The following is a 22,116-nucleotide window of genomic DNA, read 5'->3' on the forward strand; positions in this document are numbered from 1 at the left end:
AAACAGGCAGGTTACCCTGTCCTGGAAGGTGCCAAACATCTTGAATGTTCTTGGAGCTGCACTCATCCAGACAGATGGAGAGCAGAGCAAAAGATGTTTTGGATCACTACCACCTTCAAGTTGCCTTCTTGGTGACATACCATCCTGACTTCTGACTTGTTGAAGAGGCTTTGAAGAGTTAGGGGGTGTGGTATCCAGTACAAGATACCCAGCTTCTGACCCACTCCTGTAGTTGCAAGATTTACATGGCTGTGAAAGCTTTTGGTCAATAGTGACTTCAGAGAATGTTGATGGTATGAATGAATGTAAAAAGTTAACTAGGCATCAGCAATGTTGAGGGAATCTAGTTATGAGCATAAAATTGTGTGCACAAAGTAAAAGGGACTGATTGTTTTCATAGTCATTGTACTGATGGAAAAGTTGATTTCTGGCTCGGTTCCCAGAATTTCAAGCAGTAGCCTTTTCTGCTGGGATTTCAACCTACTTCCCTTGGCATTTAAATTCATCTATTATGAACAAAAGGCAGACCTCACTCTCCATATCAATGGGGCACGTCTGTGGAACTTCCCAGACTTTCCCAGGAACTGTCAGCTTTTCAAATCTAACAGCATTTACAGCTGTTAGGGTCTCTGTAGGCCCCCAAACTCTCGGCAGGCCAGACAAGGAAAATTGACATTGAGTGTTTCGAAGTCCTTGTTCAGAGGGTAAGCAATTATTTTTGGAGACAAAGACTGAAGCAAAGTAATATGTTCCTTTTACCGCAAGCATTTAGGGAGATGAGACAAAATGACTGGTCTGCTGCATCTTGTAAGATGAATTTGGGAAGGAGGGGTACCATTATGAATTTATCCAGCTGCATTTAGACTGACCTGTCCATATAAAAATCTCTGGAATGTTTAGACAGCAGCTTATATTCAGAGACAGATATTTGGTTTCTCATCTACCTGTCAAGAAGTTGGAGGAGGCTAGGGATGCAATAGCTTCAGTGACCAAGTGAAGCATCTGAAAAGGTAGAACAGCTGTACTGGACCTTTCAGCAGCAATTGCAGTGGATGGCAAAAATACTGCAGCAGCCACTGAAAGAAACATCTGAGAAGCGAGAAGCGTTTAAAAGTGAAACAGTAAGAGTTCAGAGTCAGCATTGTAAGGGTAAGAAGAAAAGAAGGTAAGATCAAGGAACCTTGGTTAATAAAGGAAATCGAATAAAGGAATAAAAGGTTAATAAAGGAAATCAGGAAAAAAGACAGAAGCGTACGTGAGGTACAGTATAGGCAATTATTATTAAATAAGTACTTCGAAATTTATAGGGCATATAGCAGAGAACTTAAGAAAGAAGTTAGGAGGGCAAAAAAAGGAATATAAAATGGCCTTGGCAAGCAGAATAAAGGAAAATCCCAAATCCTTTGAGAGTTAGGGAAAGAGTAGGTCCCCTCAGGGAACAATGGGTAAGTCTATGCATGGGATATGCATGGGCTCTTAAGTGAATACTTCTCATTGGTATTCACTAGAGAGAAGGATGTGGATGATGGAGAGTGAGGGGAAGGGTATGTTGATATTCTGGAACATGTTTGTATCAGGAAGGAGGAAGTATTGAAGATAATGGCACACATTAAGGTGGATATATCCCCAAGGCCCAACAGTTTCTAATCCAGGATGCTGTGGGAAGCAAGAGATGAAATTGCTGGGGCTCTAATGGAGATTTTTGCGTTGTCATTAGCTTTAGGTGAGATACCAGAAGACTGAGGGTAGCTAATGTCATTCCCTTATTCAAAAATGCAGTAGGGATAAACCAGGTGAGTCTCAGATCAGTCGTAGGGAAATCATTGGAAAATTCTAAGGGACAGGATGTATGTTCACTTGGAAGGGCAGTGACTGATAAGGGGGAGTTAGCATGGTTTAGTGCAGAGGAATCCTGTCTCATAAATCTGAGTTTTTTGAGTAACTAACAAAATTGATGAAGGCAGGATGGTCGACAAGGTTCTGCATGGTAGGCTGGTCCAGAAGGTTAAAGCACATGGGATCCAAGGTGTGCTGGCAAACTGGATCCAAAATTGGCTTGGTGACACAAGGCTGAGGGTAATGATGGAGGAATATTTTTCTGACTGGAAATCTGTAACAAGTGGTGTACTGCAGGGATCAGTGCCTGGACTATATATATACGACTTGGATCAGAATGTAGGCAGTCTGATTAATAAATTTGCTGATGATATGAAAATTGGTGGAGTCCCAGAAGATGAAGGAGGTTTCTAAGGATATAGAGAGATCAGCTGGAAAATTGGGCACAGCAGTGGCAGATATAGTTTAATCAACACAAGTGTGAGGTAATGCATTTTGGGATGTCAAATACTGGCAGAACACATGCAGTAAATGACAGGGACCTTAGTCGTGTTGATATATAGAGAGAGACCTTGGGATACAAGTTCATAGTTCCATGAAGATGGTGACACAAGTGGATAGGTTAGTGAAGAAGGAATTTGGCAAGCCTGCCATCATAGGCCGAGGCACTGAGTATAAGAGTTGGGATGTCATATTGTAGCTGTACAAAAGACCATACTCAGGGTACAGTGTACAGTGCTGGTCACTACACTATAGGAAGGATATGGTAGCAACAGAGAGAATGCAGAAGAGATTCAGCAGGATGTTGCCTGGAATGGAGGGCTGTAGTTATAGGGAGAGATTGGATAGCTGAGCTTATTCTCACTGGAATGTAGGAGGCTGAGGGGTGACCTTATAGATCATTCATAAAATTATGAAGGCCATAGATAGGGTAGATAGAGAGAGTCTTTTTCCTAGGATGGGGGTGGCAGGAGAAATTTAAAGATCTGAGGGTCAGGTTTTTCCACACAGAGGGTGGTGGGTATTTGGAACAAGCTGCCAAAGGAGATGATAGAGACAGTTACAATTATACAGTACCACTTAAAAGGCATTTGGACAGGTACTTGGATAGGAAAGGAGTAGAGAGATATAGGCCTAATGCAGGCAAATGAGATTAACATAGATAGGAATCATGGTCGGCATGGACCAGTTGGGTTTCAAGGCCCATTTCTGTGCTGTGCAGCTCTAGGACAGCAGCAGATCGGAGAATGTACCAAACTGAGTTGACTGACAGCTGGCATTTCTGCAGTGATGCACCAACCAGCAGCTATTCAGGGCCCAGCACTTTTCAGAATTCTATGCATGATTGGTCTGAGATGAGTTGGAGAACAGACTGCAGTGCATCCAACCTCCTGCACCACCTTTGGACTCAGCACCGAGTCCAGTGGTGGAGCAGTGTTGTGCCAAGGAGTGAGGTGGACACACTTCATATCCAGCCTCTTATCTTTCCATCAGGGAGTGCTGGTATTTGAACAGCAACCCTACTCACTTGTACAAGGTTATTGATCCTGTAAAAAATGTAAGTGCAGGTCAGTTATTTTACTTTATTTTAATGTTATAATTATTTGTTAGTGTTTAAAGTATTTAAATTTATTTAAAGAATTATTTGTCTATCTTTTTAATTATTTAAATTTACCTGAATTGTTTCAAATGTCTGACAGAGACATTTGAAACAATTCAGGTAAATTTAAATAATTTAAAAAATTTGAATGTCTCTGGTAGAAGCAAGTTATCAAAAGCCTCAACGTAAGTCTGAGAGCAGGTCTTAAAGATGGGTTGATTGGGTCTACTCTCTACTGGCCTAGCAGAATGCTTGTCAGGTACAGAGGATCAGCTCACCCAGCCATCCACATTCAGAAAAAATCCAGAAGGAGGACACCAAGGTGGTCAATCCAGCTCTCCTATAAGTGAGCTGTGTGGGGAACACCCAGTTCTTTATGATTTGATGGAAGACAAAGAATGCTACTGTTTATTGTGTATTGTAACTGCAGCATAAATGAAGGAAACTAGTTTGTTGTACGTTTATGTTTATATAGTTTTGGCAATGTTTTATTTTAAAATAGACTAGATGGAGATCAAATCAAAATCTGTATTGTGTTCTGTGGTGTGTATAAAAGTTCCACAGCTATTGATAAACACTCTTGCACTGATTTGAAATTAAATGATCCACAGGCATAAACTTTTACTTTGTGTCACAATCTTGAAATATAGTAGATGATAATCTCAATCATATTCCATAATGAAATATTTTTATGCTTTTTATTATTCTTACTTGAAGTTATCAAATGTTCTTTACTGCAAATATTCTGCTCTGAGAACAAAATGAATTATAGGAACAGTGGAATAAAAAAATAATTAAATCTAAATCAAGAAAAGCACAGATGCTGGAAATCTGAAGTTAAAGCAGAATATGCTGGAAACACTCAGCAGGTCAGGGAGAATCTGTGGAAAGAGAAACAGAATTAATGCTTCAAGTCAAAGACTGCTAACTCTGTCTCTCTTTCTCCAGGTGCTGCCTGACCTACTGACTGCTTCTAGAATTTTCTGAGTAAAAATATTACGTAATCTCAATAGGTTTACTGAATGGATCATAAACCACTTACATTGCAGGTTGAGCTATTTCTGACTTGGATTTTCCTTAGTGATGGTGCACCGATCAAGTGACACTTCCCATGAAGTGGACCAGCCTATCAGATGTAATTGAAACTACAATCAGCCACACACTTTGTACTTCGAACATTTTAGATTATGTAGTTATGACATAGCAATTCTCCAGTGACCACATCAGTATTGAACCAGTTTAAAGGAAAAGTAATTTGAACAGTAAGTGACAGAAATCATGTTGAAACACAACACAGTATCCCTTTGCAGAGCATCCTAAAGGAGAAGAGTGAACAGTCAGTGCTCATGGTACATATCAACAACAGAGGAAAAGGGATGAAGTCCTGTAAGATGAATTTAAGGAATTGAAAAACAAGTTAAAAAGCAGGACATCAAAGATAGTAATTTCTGGATTACTTCCAATTCCAGAGAGGAACAGGAGAATCAACCAGATGACTACGTGGCTGGAGAGAAGGTGCAGACATTGCGTCAGGTTTTGGAGGAGATGGGAAGAGTTATATTCCTGAGACATTGCATCGGGTTTTCAAGGAGATGAGATGAGTCACAGGAACCAATATCCTAGGAGAGGGTTTGCTGGGGCTGTTGGGAGGTAGGATGTATGCATGAAGGGGACACTAGCATGTAAACAAAGGACAGAGCGAGGATACATCAAGGGTGAAAAACAAACAGGACCTCACTGCAAAATAATGCTAAAATTATTAAGAATATTAAAAAGGCAAGCATAAAGGCCATCTGTCTTAATGCACAGAGTGTTCATAGAAAGGTGGATGAATTAATTGGGAATGATTTATATGGGATTATGAATACAAGACGGTGAGGGGTTGGAGGAGGATAAAAACTGAATATCCTGGGCTATTCAATATTTAAGGACAGGCAAAAGGGAGAAAGAAATTGGGTAGCGTTGTTGGTTAAAAAGGAGATTAATGCAATAGTGAAGAAGAATATGAGTTTGGATGAAGTGAATCTGTCTGGATAAAGCTAACAAATATCAAGGAACAGAAAATATTAGTGGAAATTGTATACAGACCCACAAACAATGATGTTGGGGTTAGCTTTAAACAAGAAATTAGGGTTTCACGTAACAAGGATGCAACTATAATCTTGAGTGATTAAAGTTTATATGTAGATTGGGCTAATGACAGTTCCAACAAAACTGTGGGGGAAGAATCCCTAGAGTGTATATAGGATGGATTTCTGGACCAATATGTTGGGGAACCAAATAAAGGGTAGGCCATCCAAGCCTGGGTGTTGTATAATGAGGAACAATCTTTCTGTGCAATGTCCCCTGAGGAGGAGCTGCCACAATATGACAAGAATTCTTCACTATAATAGAGAGTGATTCATTCTGAGATTCAGGACCTGAATCTAAATAAAGGAAACTGTGACGATATGTGTGGGGAACATAACTTGTGGGGTTGATGGTGGATTGGCAATGCAAATATTATAAGAGGGCATGGACTAATCACAACAATTGTTCATTCCTGTACGGGACAAAAGTAAAACAGGAAGGAGAGCTCAAACATGGCTAACAGGGGAAATTAGGGATAGTGTTAGATCCAAAGAGAAAACATATAAATGTTTTCTCCTTCAATCATTTATAAAATGAAAGGGGACCATCCTCCTCTTTACTGAGAATACTGGGATTATAAAAAAGAACACTGTTTCTGGTCTACCCTGGAAAGCTTTAGTCAGGAAAATTAAAGGTAATTCAAATGTACTTAGGTGATTATTGGTACAAGTTACCTGGCTTTTGGCTGCAGCATTGTTGTACCATGTGTCCCAATACAGGCCATGTAACAAGGTGGTAAAACTCCAATTCCACCAATCATCAGCTGATTTCACATTTATGAAAGGATTTTTCACATTCCTAAATATAAGAACAACGTTATTTGTGAAATAAATTGTCAAGCAAAAATAATGTTTGAGAATTATATTTTTCAGTCCATTTTTTCACCTCCATGTAAACAGTCAATTTTCTATATCGATGATGGCATAGCAATCTGCTGAGTGGTTAATCATCTCACTGCCTAAAGACTTTGTCTCATCCACAAGGTACAAGTGAAGAGTGTGGTGGAATTCAACACTGTGCAGGACACAGCATTTGACTTTTTGGCATGTCATCCATTGACTTAAATATCCATGTTTGGAGTATGTAATATTTATAGGATTCTGCGCAGTGTCTTGCTCTTTGGGCATCATCTCCCACATAAGACAGCTGGGGTAGTAGGTGGATGGGAATACCATCAGCACTAAGTTTCAGTCCAAGATACACACTCTCCTGTGTCCTGATAAATCTCTTTACTCCTTCACTGTCACCAGATCAAAATCCAAAAACTCCTCATTTAATAACATAGTGAGAATACTTGCAGGGCTTCAAAAATTAGGGATGGGCGAGCAATGTATAAGCACTGAGAATGAATTTAAAAAACGAGAATTCAACAAGATGTTATTCACAATAGTTACAAGTTTAGAGGGGGGTGATCATTTAAAATTGAGGTGCCAATAAACTTGTTCTCACAGAGGGTAGCGAACCTCTGGAATTCTCTACACTGAAGGGATGAAGAGGCTAATCTTTGGAAACGTTTAAAGGGGAGTGGACAATTTTTTGAAAGATTGTGGAATTGAAGGCAATGGGAAAATGGCATAGAAGAGGAGCTGAGGTCTGTGGTAGATCAGCCATGTTGAATGGCAGAGCAAGCTTGAGGGGCCAGGTGGTCCTCTCCTGCTCCTATTTTCTTATGATCTAAGAGTAGATTATAAGAAATTTCACTACACATCTATAGGAAAAGACTTCTTCAGTGAAGGTTTGCCTGGGAATTCCAATGCATCATGTGGTCATTGAGGTGAGGCAACAAAGACTTCCTTGGTGATGTGCACGCTACAGTCAACTTCAGTCTGCCTTCAGCCTGAATAAAAACATATGATCCGCAAGGGACTGGTGGATTTGGTCAATTGGAGTGGAAGACTGTTGCTACCCTTGAGTACAGGCTCAAAGGATATAAGGCAAGTATAACTTTTCTCATTACCGTTGTGGACCTTGCCGCAGAGATCTAGTTGCCCGGGAATGCCCAAGTGATGATTTCTCCTTCGACAGCAAGGTCTAATTGACCCAGCAACACAAGCACAACTCACACTGGGAAGTGCCTGGTTATATTTTCAGAATGAGCCAAAATGACCAGAAGTAGTTGTTATCATGTTTCACTCCATGCTAAGTACATTTTCAATCATGTATTACTAAAATAAACAGCACTACATAATTTCATATTTTTGTGATAATCTTTCAAATGTTTTAAACCTAAATGTCAACAGCACACTTCCAACCTACTCAAACATGAGCAAAAAAATGGTTGTCTAAATAGTTTTTTTCAATCACTTTTGTAGACCTTGCCAATGTTCAAAATGCTTCCTCTTTTTTCTCTTTTAACAGCCTACACTATAAGTTCAACTAAGTCATTGTGTATGAGAGATATGATGAGATAATGTACGAATGTAAATCCTTCCTTGTCACTGCATCTCTCGAAGCTTTAGGTTTATGGTTCTTCATGCACAGTAAACTATGTAGGAAGCTCTCAGAAATATGTCCTTAGTCATTTTACACAGAAGAAAATACTAGTTTGATAAAATTAGAATTAACCAACCGTGATTGGAATATTATTAAAATAACATAGTAGTTTTGATGCTGGACTTGTTCCATTGCTGGATTCATTCCATGCAGCTAAATTCAATACATGTATTCATTTATGAATGAACATTGGAAAGTAAACAACCATGAAGGATGACAGATTGTCATACAAACAACTGGTTCAGATCCTTTTGAAAGATCATCAGCCTGAATTGTTAACACTGTTTCTCTCTTCACTGACTGAGCTTCTGATGTTTCTGGTCAGTTCAGATTCTAGCACCTGTAGTATCTTGGTTTTGGTTTAGTCAGAAACCTTCTTATGTTTCAGGTTTGCACTCATTCTAAGGCACTTGAGTAAAAACTGCAAAAGCAAGCTAGTACAGCATACCTTGTAAACTCCACTCGAACAGCTTGATTGAGGCGATACTCATCTTTGGAAAATTTACCAAATGTTATCAACAGCAGTAGTATCAGCATAACAATGTAAAGCACAAATTCTCTGCAACAGGGAAAATAATGACATTTTGAAAAAGTGTAACCCTGTTATAAGGAAAGCACAAGAGCTAGTGAGGGGGAAAAGAAACTATTAAATTATAAACTTATGCAATTTTCATAAAAAGGACAATAATTTTTTAAAAAAGCAAAACATGAAATACTGTAATGTTTGTTGAATGAGGTTTTCTTTTCTCATACGGTCTTTGGCTTCTTTCAGCTGTGCAGAAGTTGGTGGTCGAGCCAATCGTAAATATCGAGCCCTTTGACGAGCAGCCACAATCTGGTCAGTAGAAATATAGAAACAAACCATTATTCAATAGCTAACAGAAATTTCAAGTGCACTTCTAATATTGTATTTGCTTTGCCATATTGCAAGTGAAAATATCCCTTTACTATATGCAATGATTAGAAATTGATAAATTGCACATAAAAGCCATTTTGTGCGTGTAATGCCCAATGTATCTCTGGCATCAGACACACATTCAATGATGATATCCGTTGTCCAACATCCATTGCCACACTTAGCGACTGAAATTGGGTGGGACATGAGCAACCTACAACCCACATTTATAACTCACAGCAAAACCAGGGTCTAATCCCACATCAGTCTGATAGGATGAAGTGAATTGAAGGGCCATCAATGTTTCATTAATGCATTTCTCTCTGCATGTCACCCTCAGTTATTTTGCTCAGCATTTTTCTACCACATTGCTAGATGACCCAAAATAATGGCAGCCCTAGTACATAATTCACAGCTGTGATCTCTGCCACTGTGATGGGCTCATGGCTGCAATGGAGAAGGTTCTTTTAAATTCCAACCACCTTGAAATACTTCATAGCTGTGATGTAGCTGCTGCATTCTCTGCAAGCAGCTGCTGAGGGGAACAGCTCAGATAAAGTTTCAACACCTGAATTTTGATGAAAACCACTCAAATACTTTCTTAACTGGGTTCTGCCAAAGTCCTGACCTTTTACATGCCACCTCAATGTGCACCAGTGCCACACCAATCTGTATAATGCACCAAAATGGGTGAACTCCAACTTCTAGGCAAGCTTAGAGGAAGACTGAATAAGAAACATATCCAGATTCAAATCCATTTTACCATTCTTGAATGTGGCAGAGAATAGTGTTTTAATTATTTCTGACTTGAAAGGACTCATAGATGCAGAATATTCTTGAGGTGGAGGGTGAACAGCCAGAGGTCATTGTACATGTTGGTACAAACAACATAGGTAGAACAAGGGATGAGGTCCTGCAGAATGAGTATAGGAAGTTAGGTAAGAAGTTAAGAAGCAAGATCTCAAGTAATCTCTGGGTTACTCCAGTGCCATGTGCCAGCAAGGTGAGAAATTGAAAGATAGATGAGATGAATTTGTGGCTGAGGAGCTGGTGCAGGGGGCAGTGATTCAGTTTCTTGGATCATTGGATCTCTTCTGACCTCTATAAGAGGGACGGGTTGCACTTGAACCAGAGAGGGACCAAGATCCTTGCAGGAAAACATGTTAGTGCTACATGAGAGGGTGTAAACTAGATTGGCAGGGAGGTGGAACTCTGAGCAGGACCAAGTCATGGGACAAAGCAGTAGCCAGCAAGAGCAAGTTAATTAATCAGGATAGCCAGGGGCACAGTAAAGGGAGGGAAAGGAATACTTAGTTAAACTGCATTTATTTCAATGCACAAGGCTTAACAGGTAAGGCAGACGAACTTGGAGTGTGGATTGGCTCTGAGGACTGGGATATTGTAGGCATAACAGAAACATGGCTGAGAGAAGGGCAGGACTTACAGCTCAATATTCCAGGATACAGATGCTACAAGTGTGGCAGAGGTACAGGTAAGCGAGGAGGGGGTGTTGCCTTCTTGATAAGGGAGGATGTAACAGCAGTCAGTACTTAGAGATGACATTCTTGGGGGATCGTTCAGTGAGGCCATATGGGTGGAACTTAAAAACAAGAAGGTGAGGATCATGCTAGTGGGGCTGTATTATAGACTCTCCCCCTCCCCCAATAGTCAGTGAGAACTTGAGGAGCAGGTGTGCAGAGAAATTGCTCATAGTTGTAAGAATAATAGCATTGTATTCATGGGAGATTTTAATTTCCCTGGTACTGACTGGGCCATCCAGAGTGTTAAGGGCATGGATGGGGTGGAATTTGTGAAATGTGTCCGGGAAAGTTTCCTGAGTCAATAAACAGAGGGCCCTACTCAGCAGGGTGCGATACTGGATCTCCTCTTAGGGAACAAGGCAGGGCAAGTAACTGAAGAGGCAGTCAGGGAGCACTTTGGCTCTAGTGACCATAATTCTATTAGTTTTAAGACGGTGTTGGAAAAGGATAGGACAGGACCACAGGTTAGGGTCCTAAACTGGAGCAGGGCTAGTTTTGGGAGAAGTAGGTAGGATCAAGCAGAGCTTGAGAGGGTGAGCCTGTTTGAAGGGAAAGGAACGGATAGCAAGTGGGAGGCTTTTGTGTGATATCAACAGTCCAGGAGCAGCATGTTCCTGTTAGGGTGAAGGTTGAACCTGGCAAGTTTGGGGATCCTTGGCTGACAAGAGATATTGAGGCTCTGGTCAGGAAAGGGAAGCATATATTGCATTTAGGAGGTTGGGGATGAGTGAATCCCTTGATGACTATAAAAAGATTAAGGATACACTGAGGGAAATCAGGAAGGCAAAGAGAAGGTATAAGGTGGATCTGGCAGGTAAGGTTAAGGAAGATCCCAAGAGGTTCTATAGCTGTATAGTAAAAGGGTGGCTAGGGAGAGAGAGCGGGTCCTCTTAGAGATAAGCAGGGCTGCCTATGTCTCAAGCCACAGAAGATGGGTAGTATTTTGAACAATTATTTCTTCTTGGTGTTCACTGAGGAGAAAATCATGGTTGCTCAAGAGATAAGGGAAACAAGTGGAGATGTTTTGGAGGACATTCATATTACCACAGAGGAGATATTTGCAGCCTTACAGCACATTTTGGTGGATAAGTCCTCAGGGCCAGACCGAGTGCATCTTTGGACTTTGTGGGAAGCTAGAGAAGAAATCGCAGAGACCATTGTGGAGATATTTGCTTCATCGTTAGCCACTGGTGAAGTTCCCGAAGACTAGAAGGTGGCTAATGTTGTTCTGTTGTTTAAGAGGGGTTGCAAGGACAAGCCAGGGAGCTACAGGCCAGTCAGCCTGATGTCAGTGATGGGGAAGTTACTGGAGTGAATTCTGAGGGACAGAATCTACCAGCATTTGGATAGACAGAGTCTGATTAGGAGTCAGCATGGCTTTGTGTTTAGAAAGTCGTGCTTGATGAATCTTTTGGTTTTTTGAAGAGGTAACCAAAAAGGTAGATGAGGGTGGGGCAGTGGATGTTGTCCATTTGGACTTCAGCAAGGCCTTTGACAAGGTCCCGTCTGGTATGCTGGTCTGGAAAGTTAGGTCCCACGGAATGCAGGGAGAGCTTGTTAGGTGGATTCAACATTGGCTCAGAGGAAGGAAGCAGAGAGTGCTGGTTGAAGGTTGTTTCTCAGAATGGAGGTCAGTGACTCATGGTGTGATGCAGGGGCCGGTGTTGGGACCCTTGTTATTTGTTATTTATATAAATGATTTGGATGTGAATGCACAAGGTTTGATCAGTAGGTTTGCGGAGGACACAAAATTAGCAGGTGCTGTTGATAGTGAAGAAGATAGACTACAGGGGGATCTTGATCAGTTAGGGAAGTGGGCCAAGGAGCAGCAAATGGATTTCAATACAGATAAGTGAGGTGATGAATTTTGGAAAGTCAACCCAGCATGGAACTTATACAATGAATAGTAGGGCACTAGGGAGTGTAATAGAACAGGGAGACCTGGGAGTACAAGTGCATAGCTCATTGAAAGTGGCGTCACAGGTAGACAGGATGGTGAAAAAGGCATTTAGCACACTGGCCTTCATCAATCAGGGCATTGAGTATAGGAAATGGGACATTATGTTGCAGTTGTACAAGTTGTTGGTGAGGCCGCACTTGGAGTACTGTGTACAGTTTTGGTCACCCTGTTATGGGAAAGATGTGGTTAAACTGGAAAGAATGCACAAAAAATTTATGAGGATGTTGCCAGGACCAGTGGGCCTGAGTTATAGAGAGAGGTTGGCCAGGCTAGGTCTTTATTCCTTGGACGTAGGAGAATTAGGGGGCAACCTTATAGAAATGTTTGTAATTATGAGAGGCATAGATAAGGTGGATGGTAACAGTCTTTTCCCCACGGTAGAGGAGTCCAAAACTAGGGGGCATAGGCTTAGTGTGAGAGGGGAAAGATTTAAAAGGCAACCTTTTCATGCAAAGGGTGGTGAGTGTATGGAATGAGAAGAAGTGGTTGAGGCAGGTACAATAGTATAATTTATGAAGAACCTGGATAGGTACATGGAGGGGCGGGGTTTAGAGGGATACGGGCTGAACGCTGGGACTATATGGGTGGGCACCGTGGTTGGAATGAACTCATTGGGCTGAAGGGCCTGTATCTGTGCTGTATTGCTCTATCTGTAGATCCTTTGATGAAGTGAGTGAAATTTTTTTAATTGATTCCAAAAATTGAGGCAATGTCATTTGCATTGCAATGATGTGAATTTGGGGCACAATGATACACTCAAGATGACATCATGGTGAAAATGATGTGCTGTTTTCATTTTCAAAATTTTTATATATTGAAGTATCTACTACACTTAATCAATGCTCTTTTATTCATCTAACCAATCATAAAAGGGAACTGTTTAATCTTTACAAAAGTTCTTTAGCAGCTGCATAAGAAAATGGGCAACTCTGCAGGCACAATCTTATACATGAAACAAAAACAAGGGATACAAAGCAATTCAGAGAAGAAAGCAGTCAGCTGGACTATCTCCTAAAGTTAGATAGGTTTGTTTAAATAATGTTATCTTCTAGCTTCCCTCATCATACCAACACTCACACAAAGTGCTCAATGAATCAGTAAATTGTGGCACAATGTGGAGATTAGCAAATTATTTTCTCTTCTCTTGACGTGTGATTGTTTCAAGAGAATAGCATCCCTCCAGATGCCGTTTATGTGGGAGTCTTGGCAGTGAATACTGATGGCTACTTACCACAGGGTCAAAGCTTTACCTTACAAACATATATCACTCTTTCCAGCAAGAGCCATTAGTGAATAATCAGGAGATAAATTTCCAAAACTTGTAATGTTTTGAAACAGACTGATATTCCTTGTAACAAAGACCACATACAAGTAAATTGTGCAAAATACTTTGTGAGTAAAAGAGATTTTTTTTACCCTGTCAAGATCCATTGGGGCAGAGTATGGATTGTAATGGGTATCAATGGGATAGCTCTCAGAAAGAAAACCAGGTTCAGAATTCCATTGCTTGCAGACATCTGATGAAGTATTTGAATCAATGAGGCTGATGTAAAAGTCACTGCAATCTTTGTTTTTCAATGCAACTACAGCTGCTATACAAAAAATCTGGAAAGGAATTTGAACAGTGAGTGAACTGTGCATTCCTGCCACTAGATGTGGCTAATGATTTATGAATACAAATTTCAACTTCGAAATAAATGCTTTCTTTCTGTAAGGATTCTTTTCCTGCATGCAGATTAAAAAAAATGGATACGTCATTTGAGAGCTATCTTCATTAGTGATAAGACCAACTCTGTACAATCTACTTTTAGCACAAATTATCCATGGCTTCACTCTGCCATGTAATTTACATGGTTTAATTTAAATTAGTGGACAACTCAAGGAATATGGATCGATGGCCGATAAATGGAGGAGATACAGGGTAGTTATGAACTGATTTAATGTTAGAAAAAGCTTGAGGGCCAAATGGCATGCTCCAGTCCTTGGTGTTCGAGGAGTATGTGCTATGGAGCACTTAGAAGGATGCTATTCTGTGTATGAAAGGTAATGAGTGAGTCATGATTAAAAACAGTGCAGTCTCTTCATGTTATGGAATAATAGATGACTACAGCTAAAATGGAGAACTTTATCTTGGTGACAAAATCATTTTTTGTGATACCTTCTGCCGGGGAACTGAGATTAAAAGGATGCAGACATGGCCAATAAAAGAAGCCACATCAGTTGGCTGGTGGCCACAACTCTCACTTTCCATCAATATTTTTCATTGAAGAAGCTAAGTGAAGCAGATCCCAGCTATGTAATTGGACAGTGTATTTCACATCACTTACTGCAATGGGCTGGATGACAAAGATGCAGTATAGGAGAGAGAAAAACAGCGAATGTAACCACAATATAGATTTGGTTGGTCCAAACCTGTAATCAATAAGACAGATTACTTCAATATTTCATGATTATAATCCCAAAAAAAATCAAAATTTGGGTAAAAATAATTGGTAACGCAGCTTCCAGTCCTCCTTACCGCAGTCCCAACAGACTTGTCATCAACACACACACCAAGGTAATCAAGAGGCAGATGACCCATGCCAGATAACAGCACCAAGATGGAAGAAAATGTCTGGCTCTATTTGCCACAGGTTGTTCAAACAAACTGCTGTGTTCTAGGGATATAACAAAATAAAAGAGTTTAAAAGATTACCGTCAGAAATATCTACTTGAGAATGCAAGCTGCTTCCAGTTGTCTATGAAGAACAATTCAGGATAGGCTGGGAGAAATTCAATTTGGCCACAACTCTCTTAAAGCTCATGTCACAGGAAGGCATTTGGAGCAGTGGGAAACACAAATATTCCTAGATCAAACTATGCATGAAATGCATGTTTTATTAAAGATCAATGCTAATTTAATAAGTGAATATCAATGACTACGGGATGATTATTCCAAGTTTTTTTTAATCAACAATACTATTTGGATGCTGTTTCAGCAGTATTATTACTCTGCATTCTCATGAAATGCTTAACGTTCAATGCAAATCCTTAATTTATTTTCACCTGATGAATAATCTGATCGTAGGTCACTGGAGTTATGTTTTGAGACCTTTGGTATTGGCTTGGCATTTTCCCGTGAACTGCAATCCTCAAATCCACTTGAGCTGGCTTCAGATGAGCAAGTTCCACCCTTCTTATTGCTTGCATCACTGTAGCGCTTTGAGTGAATGCTGGGAACATGAGAGTCCAATATACCACGCTGAGGAAAGGCAAACACAAGGTGACATAGATTCCATTTAATTATTCTTATCTTTACTTTCAAATCCTATTTAGCCTCACACTTCCCTATGTTTGGAACATTCTCTAGCTTTATAATCATACAAGATCTCTGTGCTGCATTAATTCTCGTGTATTGCATATCTTTGAATTTGATTACTCTATCTTACTGATTTTTCTTACTCTATCTCTGGCGGCCATTTCTTCAGACATCTTGGTCCTAAGCTCAGGATATCCATTCCAAACCTTGTCCAACTCTCTTTGACCTAGCTTTTGCTTTCATGGTACAAGCAAAATTATCCCATATTTGTGTCAGGGTGCTTCTTGTGTAGTCTTGAGGAATGAACTTCTGATAACTCCTCAGCAGATATAGAAGGATCTAAAATACATATCATGCAATCTACAATTTGCTTTATTAATTGAATCCTTAACTGATTGCAATTAAACTTTAGACTTTATTTATACAGCACGGTAACAGGCCCTTCCGGCCCAACAAGCCCGCACCCCTCAATTACACACATGGTAACCTACTAACCCATACGTCTTTGGAATGTGGGAGGAAACCAGAGCACCTGGAGGAAACCCGTGCCGTCACAGGGAGAATGTACTAACTCCTTACAGACAATGACGGGAATTGAACCCCAACTGCTGGCGCTGTAATAGCGTTACGCTAACCACTACACTACGGTGCCGTCCTCTGTGTTTTAATTTTAAAATAGTAATTTTAATTATTTTCAATTCTTGGATTAATTTTTAATAGTTTTTTTTAACCCTTTCGTATGTTTCTGAATATGAGAGCTATTCTGAAATGTTCAAATATTTTGGTGCCTAGAGCCATGGCTCACACTTTCAAAATAAGGGATCAGCAAATCAGGGCTGAGATGAGGAGGAGTTTCTCCACCCATTGGGTGGTGAACCTTCTGAATTCTCTACCCGAGGGACGTGGAGGCTCAACCACAAGGTATATTCAAGAGACACCCTGATAGATTTTTGGATATTAAGCAAATCCAGGGACATGGTGATAGTTCAGGAAAATGGCACCAAAGTAAAGATCAGCGGTGGTCATACTGAATGGCAGAGCAGTTACACGGGGCAAATAACCAACACCTGCTTCTATTTCTTATCTTCTTATGTTTTTATGTAGTGTGCATGTCTTGACATTGAGGACAAGTGAGTTCTCAAGGTAAATGCGAACATAGTGGGTGTGAGGATTGTGGCCACAGGCAGCTTGCTGTTGCCAGAATCGCTGGCCCAATTGCTTCTGTGGCTTGGTGGTAGATTTTGTTTGTAAGTACTTTTGTGAACCAACTTGAGATATTTTACAAAATTAAAAACATTTTATAAATATAAATTGCTGTTCTTTAATTATCTTGAGCAGATCTGACTGGATCCATCTGTAACTTAATTCTCACCTCATACTTTTTCCTCCATGCTTCCTGTGCCCACTGCTGCAGGTTCTGCCAGGACAGGAAGGATTCAAGTGCACTGTCTGGGAATAGCAGAGCATCTCAATGAGCTGAAGACATATCACAGCAATAGAATATTATTTAACTGTCCAAAATGATTTGTTGTTATGGTAGGAACTTATTTTTTTCATGTGTTGTACAGTGTTGCACATCATTCATTGTCTAGAACACTTCTCACTTTTTTTTATTTTTACTCTGGGAAAATTAATTTCTTTGTTGACCGTTACTTTGAATATAATTCCATGTTACCTTCGATAGAATATATATTGGATTCTCTTGTAGTCCCGTATTGCTCTTCAGTAGAAGTTTCCCGCAGCAATTTTACCTAATATAAAGAAACCATACAAAAAGGTAAATCATGCATTTGTCTTAAGTTTCTGTCAGCTTGTAATGGTTTCACCAGTACAATTTAATAGCTTTCAGAAGTCAAAGTGCAAGTTATGTTCAGTGCAGAGTTTCTTCAATTTTTGATGCTAGTTTTCAAAGCTGACCCCACTCATAAAAATTGGCATTGTCCCCAAGTAAAAACTTTTCAAAATGATGGGCTTCTGCCGAAATATACCAGTCTAAAACTATTCAACGAGGCTCTTCAAATTAAGAAAATTTTTTCAGGTATATTTTTAAAATGTTTAAATATTACAAGTGATTTAATTTGCAAAATGGTTCACTATACAATTTTTAGAGTTGATTTAAAATCAGAATATTTATAAACAGTTGACTTGACATTACAGTTGCATATTTTTGTGACAAATCCATTTCTAGTCCCACTAATAAAACTGCACTAGGTTAATGCATCAAAGAAAACATGGGTAATCCTCCATTGCCTTGAGATCACTGACCATCTGCCTTGCAGCTAGGCTGTTTCTTCCAGCACAGCCCTGGACACAGAGCTCTGCTGGAAGACAGCTCTCAGTACTTCAGCACAGCAGGGAACAGTGTAGGAGCTGTCTCAACACAGGCAGTTGGCTACATTCACAGGATGGCTTTGATAGCCAGTGAGGCCCCACCCTCCCACGCTCACCAAACGACAATACTGTTACAGTAACAGCTTTCATCAATATTCAACAATACTTGAGTCTGTCACAACATAATAAAAAATACTTTTTTCAAGTTAGAATACTAAAAAGATACATAGAAGCATTTAAACTACCATAATTAACTAAACAAATTGTGCTCACCTTCCTCCCAAAAGGAAGGTGATATTTTTCCACCTGTCTTAATGGGACTGTTCCACTTGTGCAGATTTCCCAGGCTGAGAAGGGGAAAGCCTGTGGACATTCACACTGCCTTGTTGGGCTCAATGGGGAGCCTTCTAATGCTGAGTAGGGGAACTGGCTGCACTGGCAGCAGGGCAGGGGTTGGTTTAGGCCAACATCTGCATTGGACATCAGGACTTGCATGTGAAATGAGGGTAAGTCCTGTCATTAGCACTGGAGTGAATCAGAAGATTTGGCCCACGTATTATTCTAAAACCCTGCCCTTTGTCCGATCACAAGGAAGACTTTGCATTGGTGCAAATATCTGGAATTTGGTGCAATTTCCAGTGCAGTTTGCCTCTAAAGCAAAAAGGTGAAACTAATATTATGTCCTTAATCAATGAAAGATACAAGTTAAGAACAATGCATAATCTCACCTTGCTAAACCTGAATAGCAATGATAGCAACAATACAACTGGTAGAACTACTACTGTCGTAATCAAGCCAGTAACTAAGGAGGCAGTTGAGACATCAATGAGACCCAGTTCAGCAGTGTACTAGAAATAAAAAGAAATACTTAACAATACAAGAATCACTTGTGAGACAATATAAGGATGGAGGGAACAAATAATGAACCTATTATGGGTGCAAAGAGAAATCGTCAGGTAAAGACATAACCTGGCTAAACTATTATATTAGTTTAATAATTGTACTATTATTTTGCATTGGTTTACTCAAAGGAAGAATAGGACGTGAAGATAAAATGGTTAATTCATGGAGAAAAGACAAGGGTAAAACAGCAGAGGCATTGGTTATAATCATTCAAACTTCATTTATTCAGGACTGGCACTAGACCACTGGGTAGTGTTGATGTTGCACTATCACTGTTCAATGGGGGATATGGACCATATGCAGGTAGAATGGAATTAGCTTAGATTGGCTGCATGGTCAGCGCAGACATGGTGGGCCAAAGGGCCTGTTCCTGTATGGTACTGTTCTATGTCTTACATATTCTATTTTGTTACAGGCTGCAATGGATGACAGCAGTAATCACTCATGGTATGTGGAAAGGAAAAGAAAAAAACAAACACAAAGAATACGCAGATAAAAAGAAAAGCCACAAAAACAGTAAATCTGAAAGAAAAATATAGAAAACATTTCCATCAACGTTTGAAAAAAAGGTCATTGGAATTCAGCCTCAATCACCTGCATTAAACCTGCAATACAGTGGCAACAGCGTGATGTAGTTCATTTCCAAGATTCAGTTCCATTGACTTCAGTGGAATCAAGTTTCAGAACCCAGAACCATGCTCTGCTATGTTTTACATTTAGTGTTAGAACACAGAACAGTACAGCACAGGAACAGGCCCTTCAGCTCACCATGGCTGTGCCAACAATGATACTGAATTAACCTAATCCCATCTGCCTGCACATGGTCTGTTTCCCTCTATTCCCTGCCTGTTCATGTGTCTGTCTAAATGCCTCTTGAACCTTGCTATCATATCTGCTTCCACCACCTCCTCTGGCAGTGTGTTCCAGGCACCTACCACTCACTGTGTAAAAAACCTGCCTCACACACCTCCTTTAAGCTTTCCCCCTCTCAGTTTAAACCTATGCCCTTAAGTGTTTGACATTTCCACTCAGGGAAAAAAAACTTTCTACCCTATCTATGCCTCTCAGAATTTTATACACTTCTATCAGGTCACCCCTCAGGTTCTGATGCTCCAGACAAAACAATCCAAGTTTGTCCAATCTCTCCTTGTAACTAATCCTCTCCAATCTACACAACATCCTAGTGAACCTCTTCTGCACTCTCTCCAAAACCTCCACATATTTACTGCAATGTGGCAACCAGAAATGCACACCATACTCCAAGTGTGGCCTTGTCAAAGTTTTATACTTCCCATGACTTCCCATTTATACTCCAACTGATAAAGGCAACTGAAGATGAATGTTTTGGTTACTTTTTTGAGTAGCTGCTTCACCAGACTAGAAAAGGTCAGAATTGGACTCTCCGAAGATTTTGATCTACTCTTAAGAAGTTTGTAAATTAGCCAAAAGTAGAGTCACATCATAATTTTTCACTGTATAACTGGATCAGCTAATAGTGCTGCACAACATAATCATAATTTTGAAAGAAAGATGAGTATTGAAGTTATCTAAGATTTTTCACCTCCTCGCTCTTGAAGCTGGTCAGCACAGCATTTAGACACATATAACCCAACAGAAGGCAAAGGCAGATACTGAGGCGCTGAGTATGTGTAAAAGAGCTATAGGATGGGCGACTGTATACTGATCCCCATATGTGGTAGTCTTCCAGGTACTCAGTTAGTTTACTATACAGAAGCTGTAAAAAAAAACAAAATATTTAATTAAATGAAAACATCAAATGTTTTAATAAAACCTGTTTCACAGAAAGAAAAAATAAATCAGGGTTTGCAACACGTGGCATTTTGCATATGCAAGGCATAGAATGCAATACTTGTGCGATATTTACTTTCAAATGTCTCAACATTTTTTTTAAGGCTATGACCCTTAATAGTTTATTCATCTCAAAAGTTCATTGACTGTACAAAGCCTATGAAAACAAAAAAACAAAAGCAGAGTACAAAAATGCATCATTTTAGACAGTTACAAACAAGAAAATTGTCTTTAGACTGTCAACAATTTTGACAAATAGAATAGCAACTGTGCATTGAATCAAGGAATTGTCACAGCACAGAGGAAGGCATTTGGCCAGTTGAGTCTATGACGACTCCCTTGAGAAGGATCTATTCAGTCCCATCCTCCTGCTCTTTCCCCATATCCACAAAAATAATTATCCCTCAAGTGGCTTTCTGATTCCCTTTTAAAGCTCTGATTGACTCAGTTTCCACTGTCTTTCAAGCCATGAGCTCTAGATCATTATTATCATCACCCTTTATGTAAAAAGGTTTTTCCTCACATCTCCTCTGCATCTGTTGGTCCTCACTTTAACTTCATGCCCCCGGTCCTTGAACCAACAGCTGAAGTGAACTGTGAATGGCTCAATGGTAGCAGTTTCAGCTATAAGTGAAATGTTGCCAGAACATTAAGCACGTACTGTAGGCTGAGACTTTACTGCATTACTGATCAGGACCAATGAGTAGCCAAATACCATTGGAAATGTTGCAATATGTCAAAATTCCAAAGCTCCTACATCTTAATTAAGTTCACTCAGGTCATAACACATGCATTAAGCCAAAAATTACGCACTTAATTCACAAGATCTACACAGGTTAATGATAACAGTTATGCTTAGAAAAATAATACATTACTTTCTTAAAGCCTGGCCCATGGGTAAGTGAGATCAGCTCTCGTTCTACCTTTCCATCCCCTTCATCTGCCGCAAGCCAGCATTCAGCAGGAAAGAACCAGCATGGACCATTTAGCACGTCCTTGACAATTACAGAAGTAACATACCAGCTAGGAGAATGACCACCATTGTTGTGCCAAAGATGAACCTTCCAAATTGGACCAAGGTTATCTGGAGCACTAAGAAGGAGAAAAAGATTAACTTTCATGGAACCTTAAGCTATCATCAGGCGTGATCTTCATTTAAAGTTGGCTTAGAGGCTGAAGGACAAAAGTTAGTCCCTAATTTAAAATCACATTTTATTTTAAATTACACTTTACCATTAAATCATAAAATCTGTGGTAATTTGGGAAGCAAAGTGGTTTACAGTACAAACTGAGGATAACAAATAACAAACCAAGATACAG

At 39.9% G+C, this 22,116-nt stretch overlaps 1 protein-coding gene across 1 annotated transcript in view; it reads right to left on the reverse strand.

The window, feature by feature from the left end:
• The window catches only part of LOC127570556 (polycystic kidney disease protein 1-like 1), a 95,386-nt gene that overhangs the window by 25,608 nt on the left and 47,662 nt on the right, over positions 1-22,116 (reverse strand). Inside the window, exons 30-41 of the mRNA XM_052016219.1 lie at positions 21,672-21,888; positions 20,549-20,722; positions 18,813-18,932; positions 17,429-17,504; positions 17,126-17,202; positions 15,501-15,696; positions 14,974-15,112; positions 14,783-14,867; positions 13,872-14,060; positions 8,776-8,894; positions 8,508-8,618; positions 6,241-6,364 (exon numbers count right to left, since the gene is read on the reverse strand). Of these exons, the coding sequence (XP_051872179.1) occupies positions 6,241-6,364; positions 8,508-8,618; positions 8,776-8,894; positions 13,872-14,060; positions 14,783-14,867; positions 14,974-15,112; positions 15,501-15,696; positions 17,126-17,202; positions 17,429-17,504; positions 18,813-18,932; positions 20,549-20,722; positions 21,672-21,888 (1,627 nt within the window). The remainder of the gene's footprint in view (positions 1-6,240; positions 6,365-8,507; positions 8,619-8,775; positions 8,895-13,871; positions 14,061-14,782; positions 14,868-14,973; positions 15,113-15,500; positions 15,697-17,125; positions 17,203-17,428; positions 17,505-18,812; positions 18,933-20,548; positions 20,723-21,671; positions 21,889-22,116) is intronic.

The sequence above is a fragment of the Pristis pectinata genome, chromosome 5, assembly GCF_009764475.1.
Source record: "Pristis pectinata isolate sPriPec2 chromosome 5, sPriPec2.1.pri, whole genome shotgun sequence".
Classification (NCBI taxonomy): Eukaryota; Metazoa; Chordata; class Chondrichthyes; order Rhinopristiformes; family Pristidae; genus Pristis; species Pristis pectinata.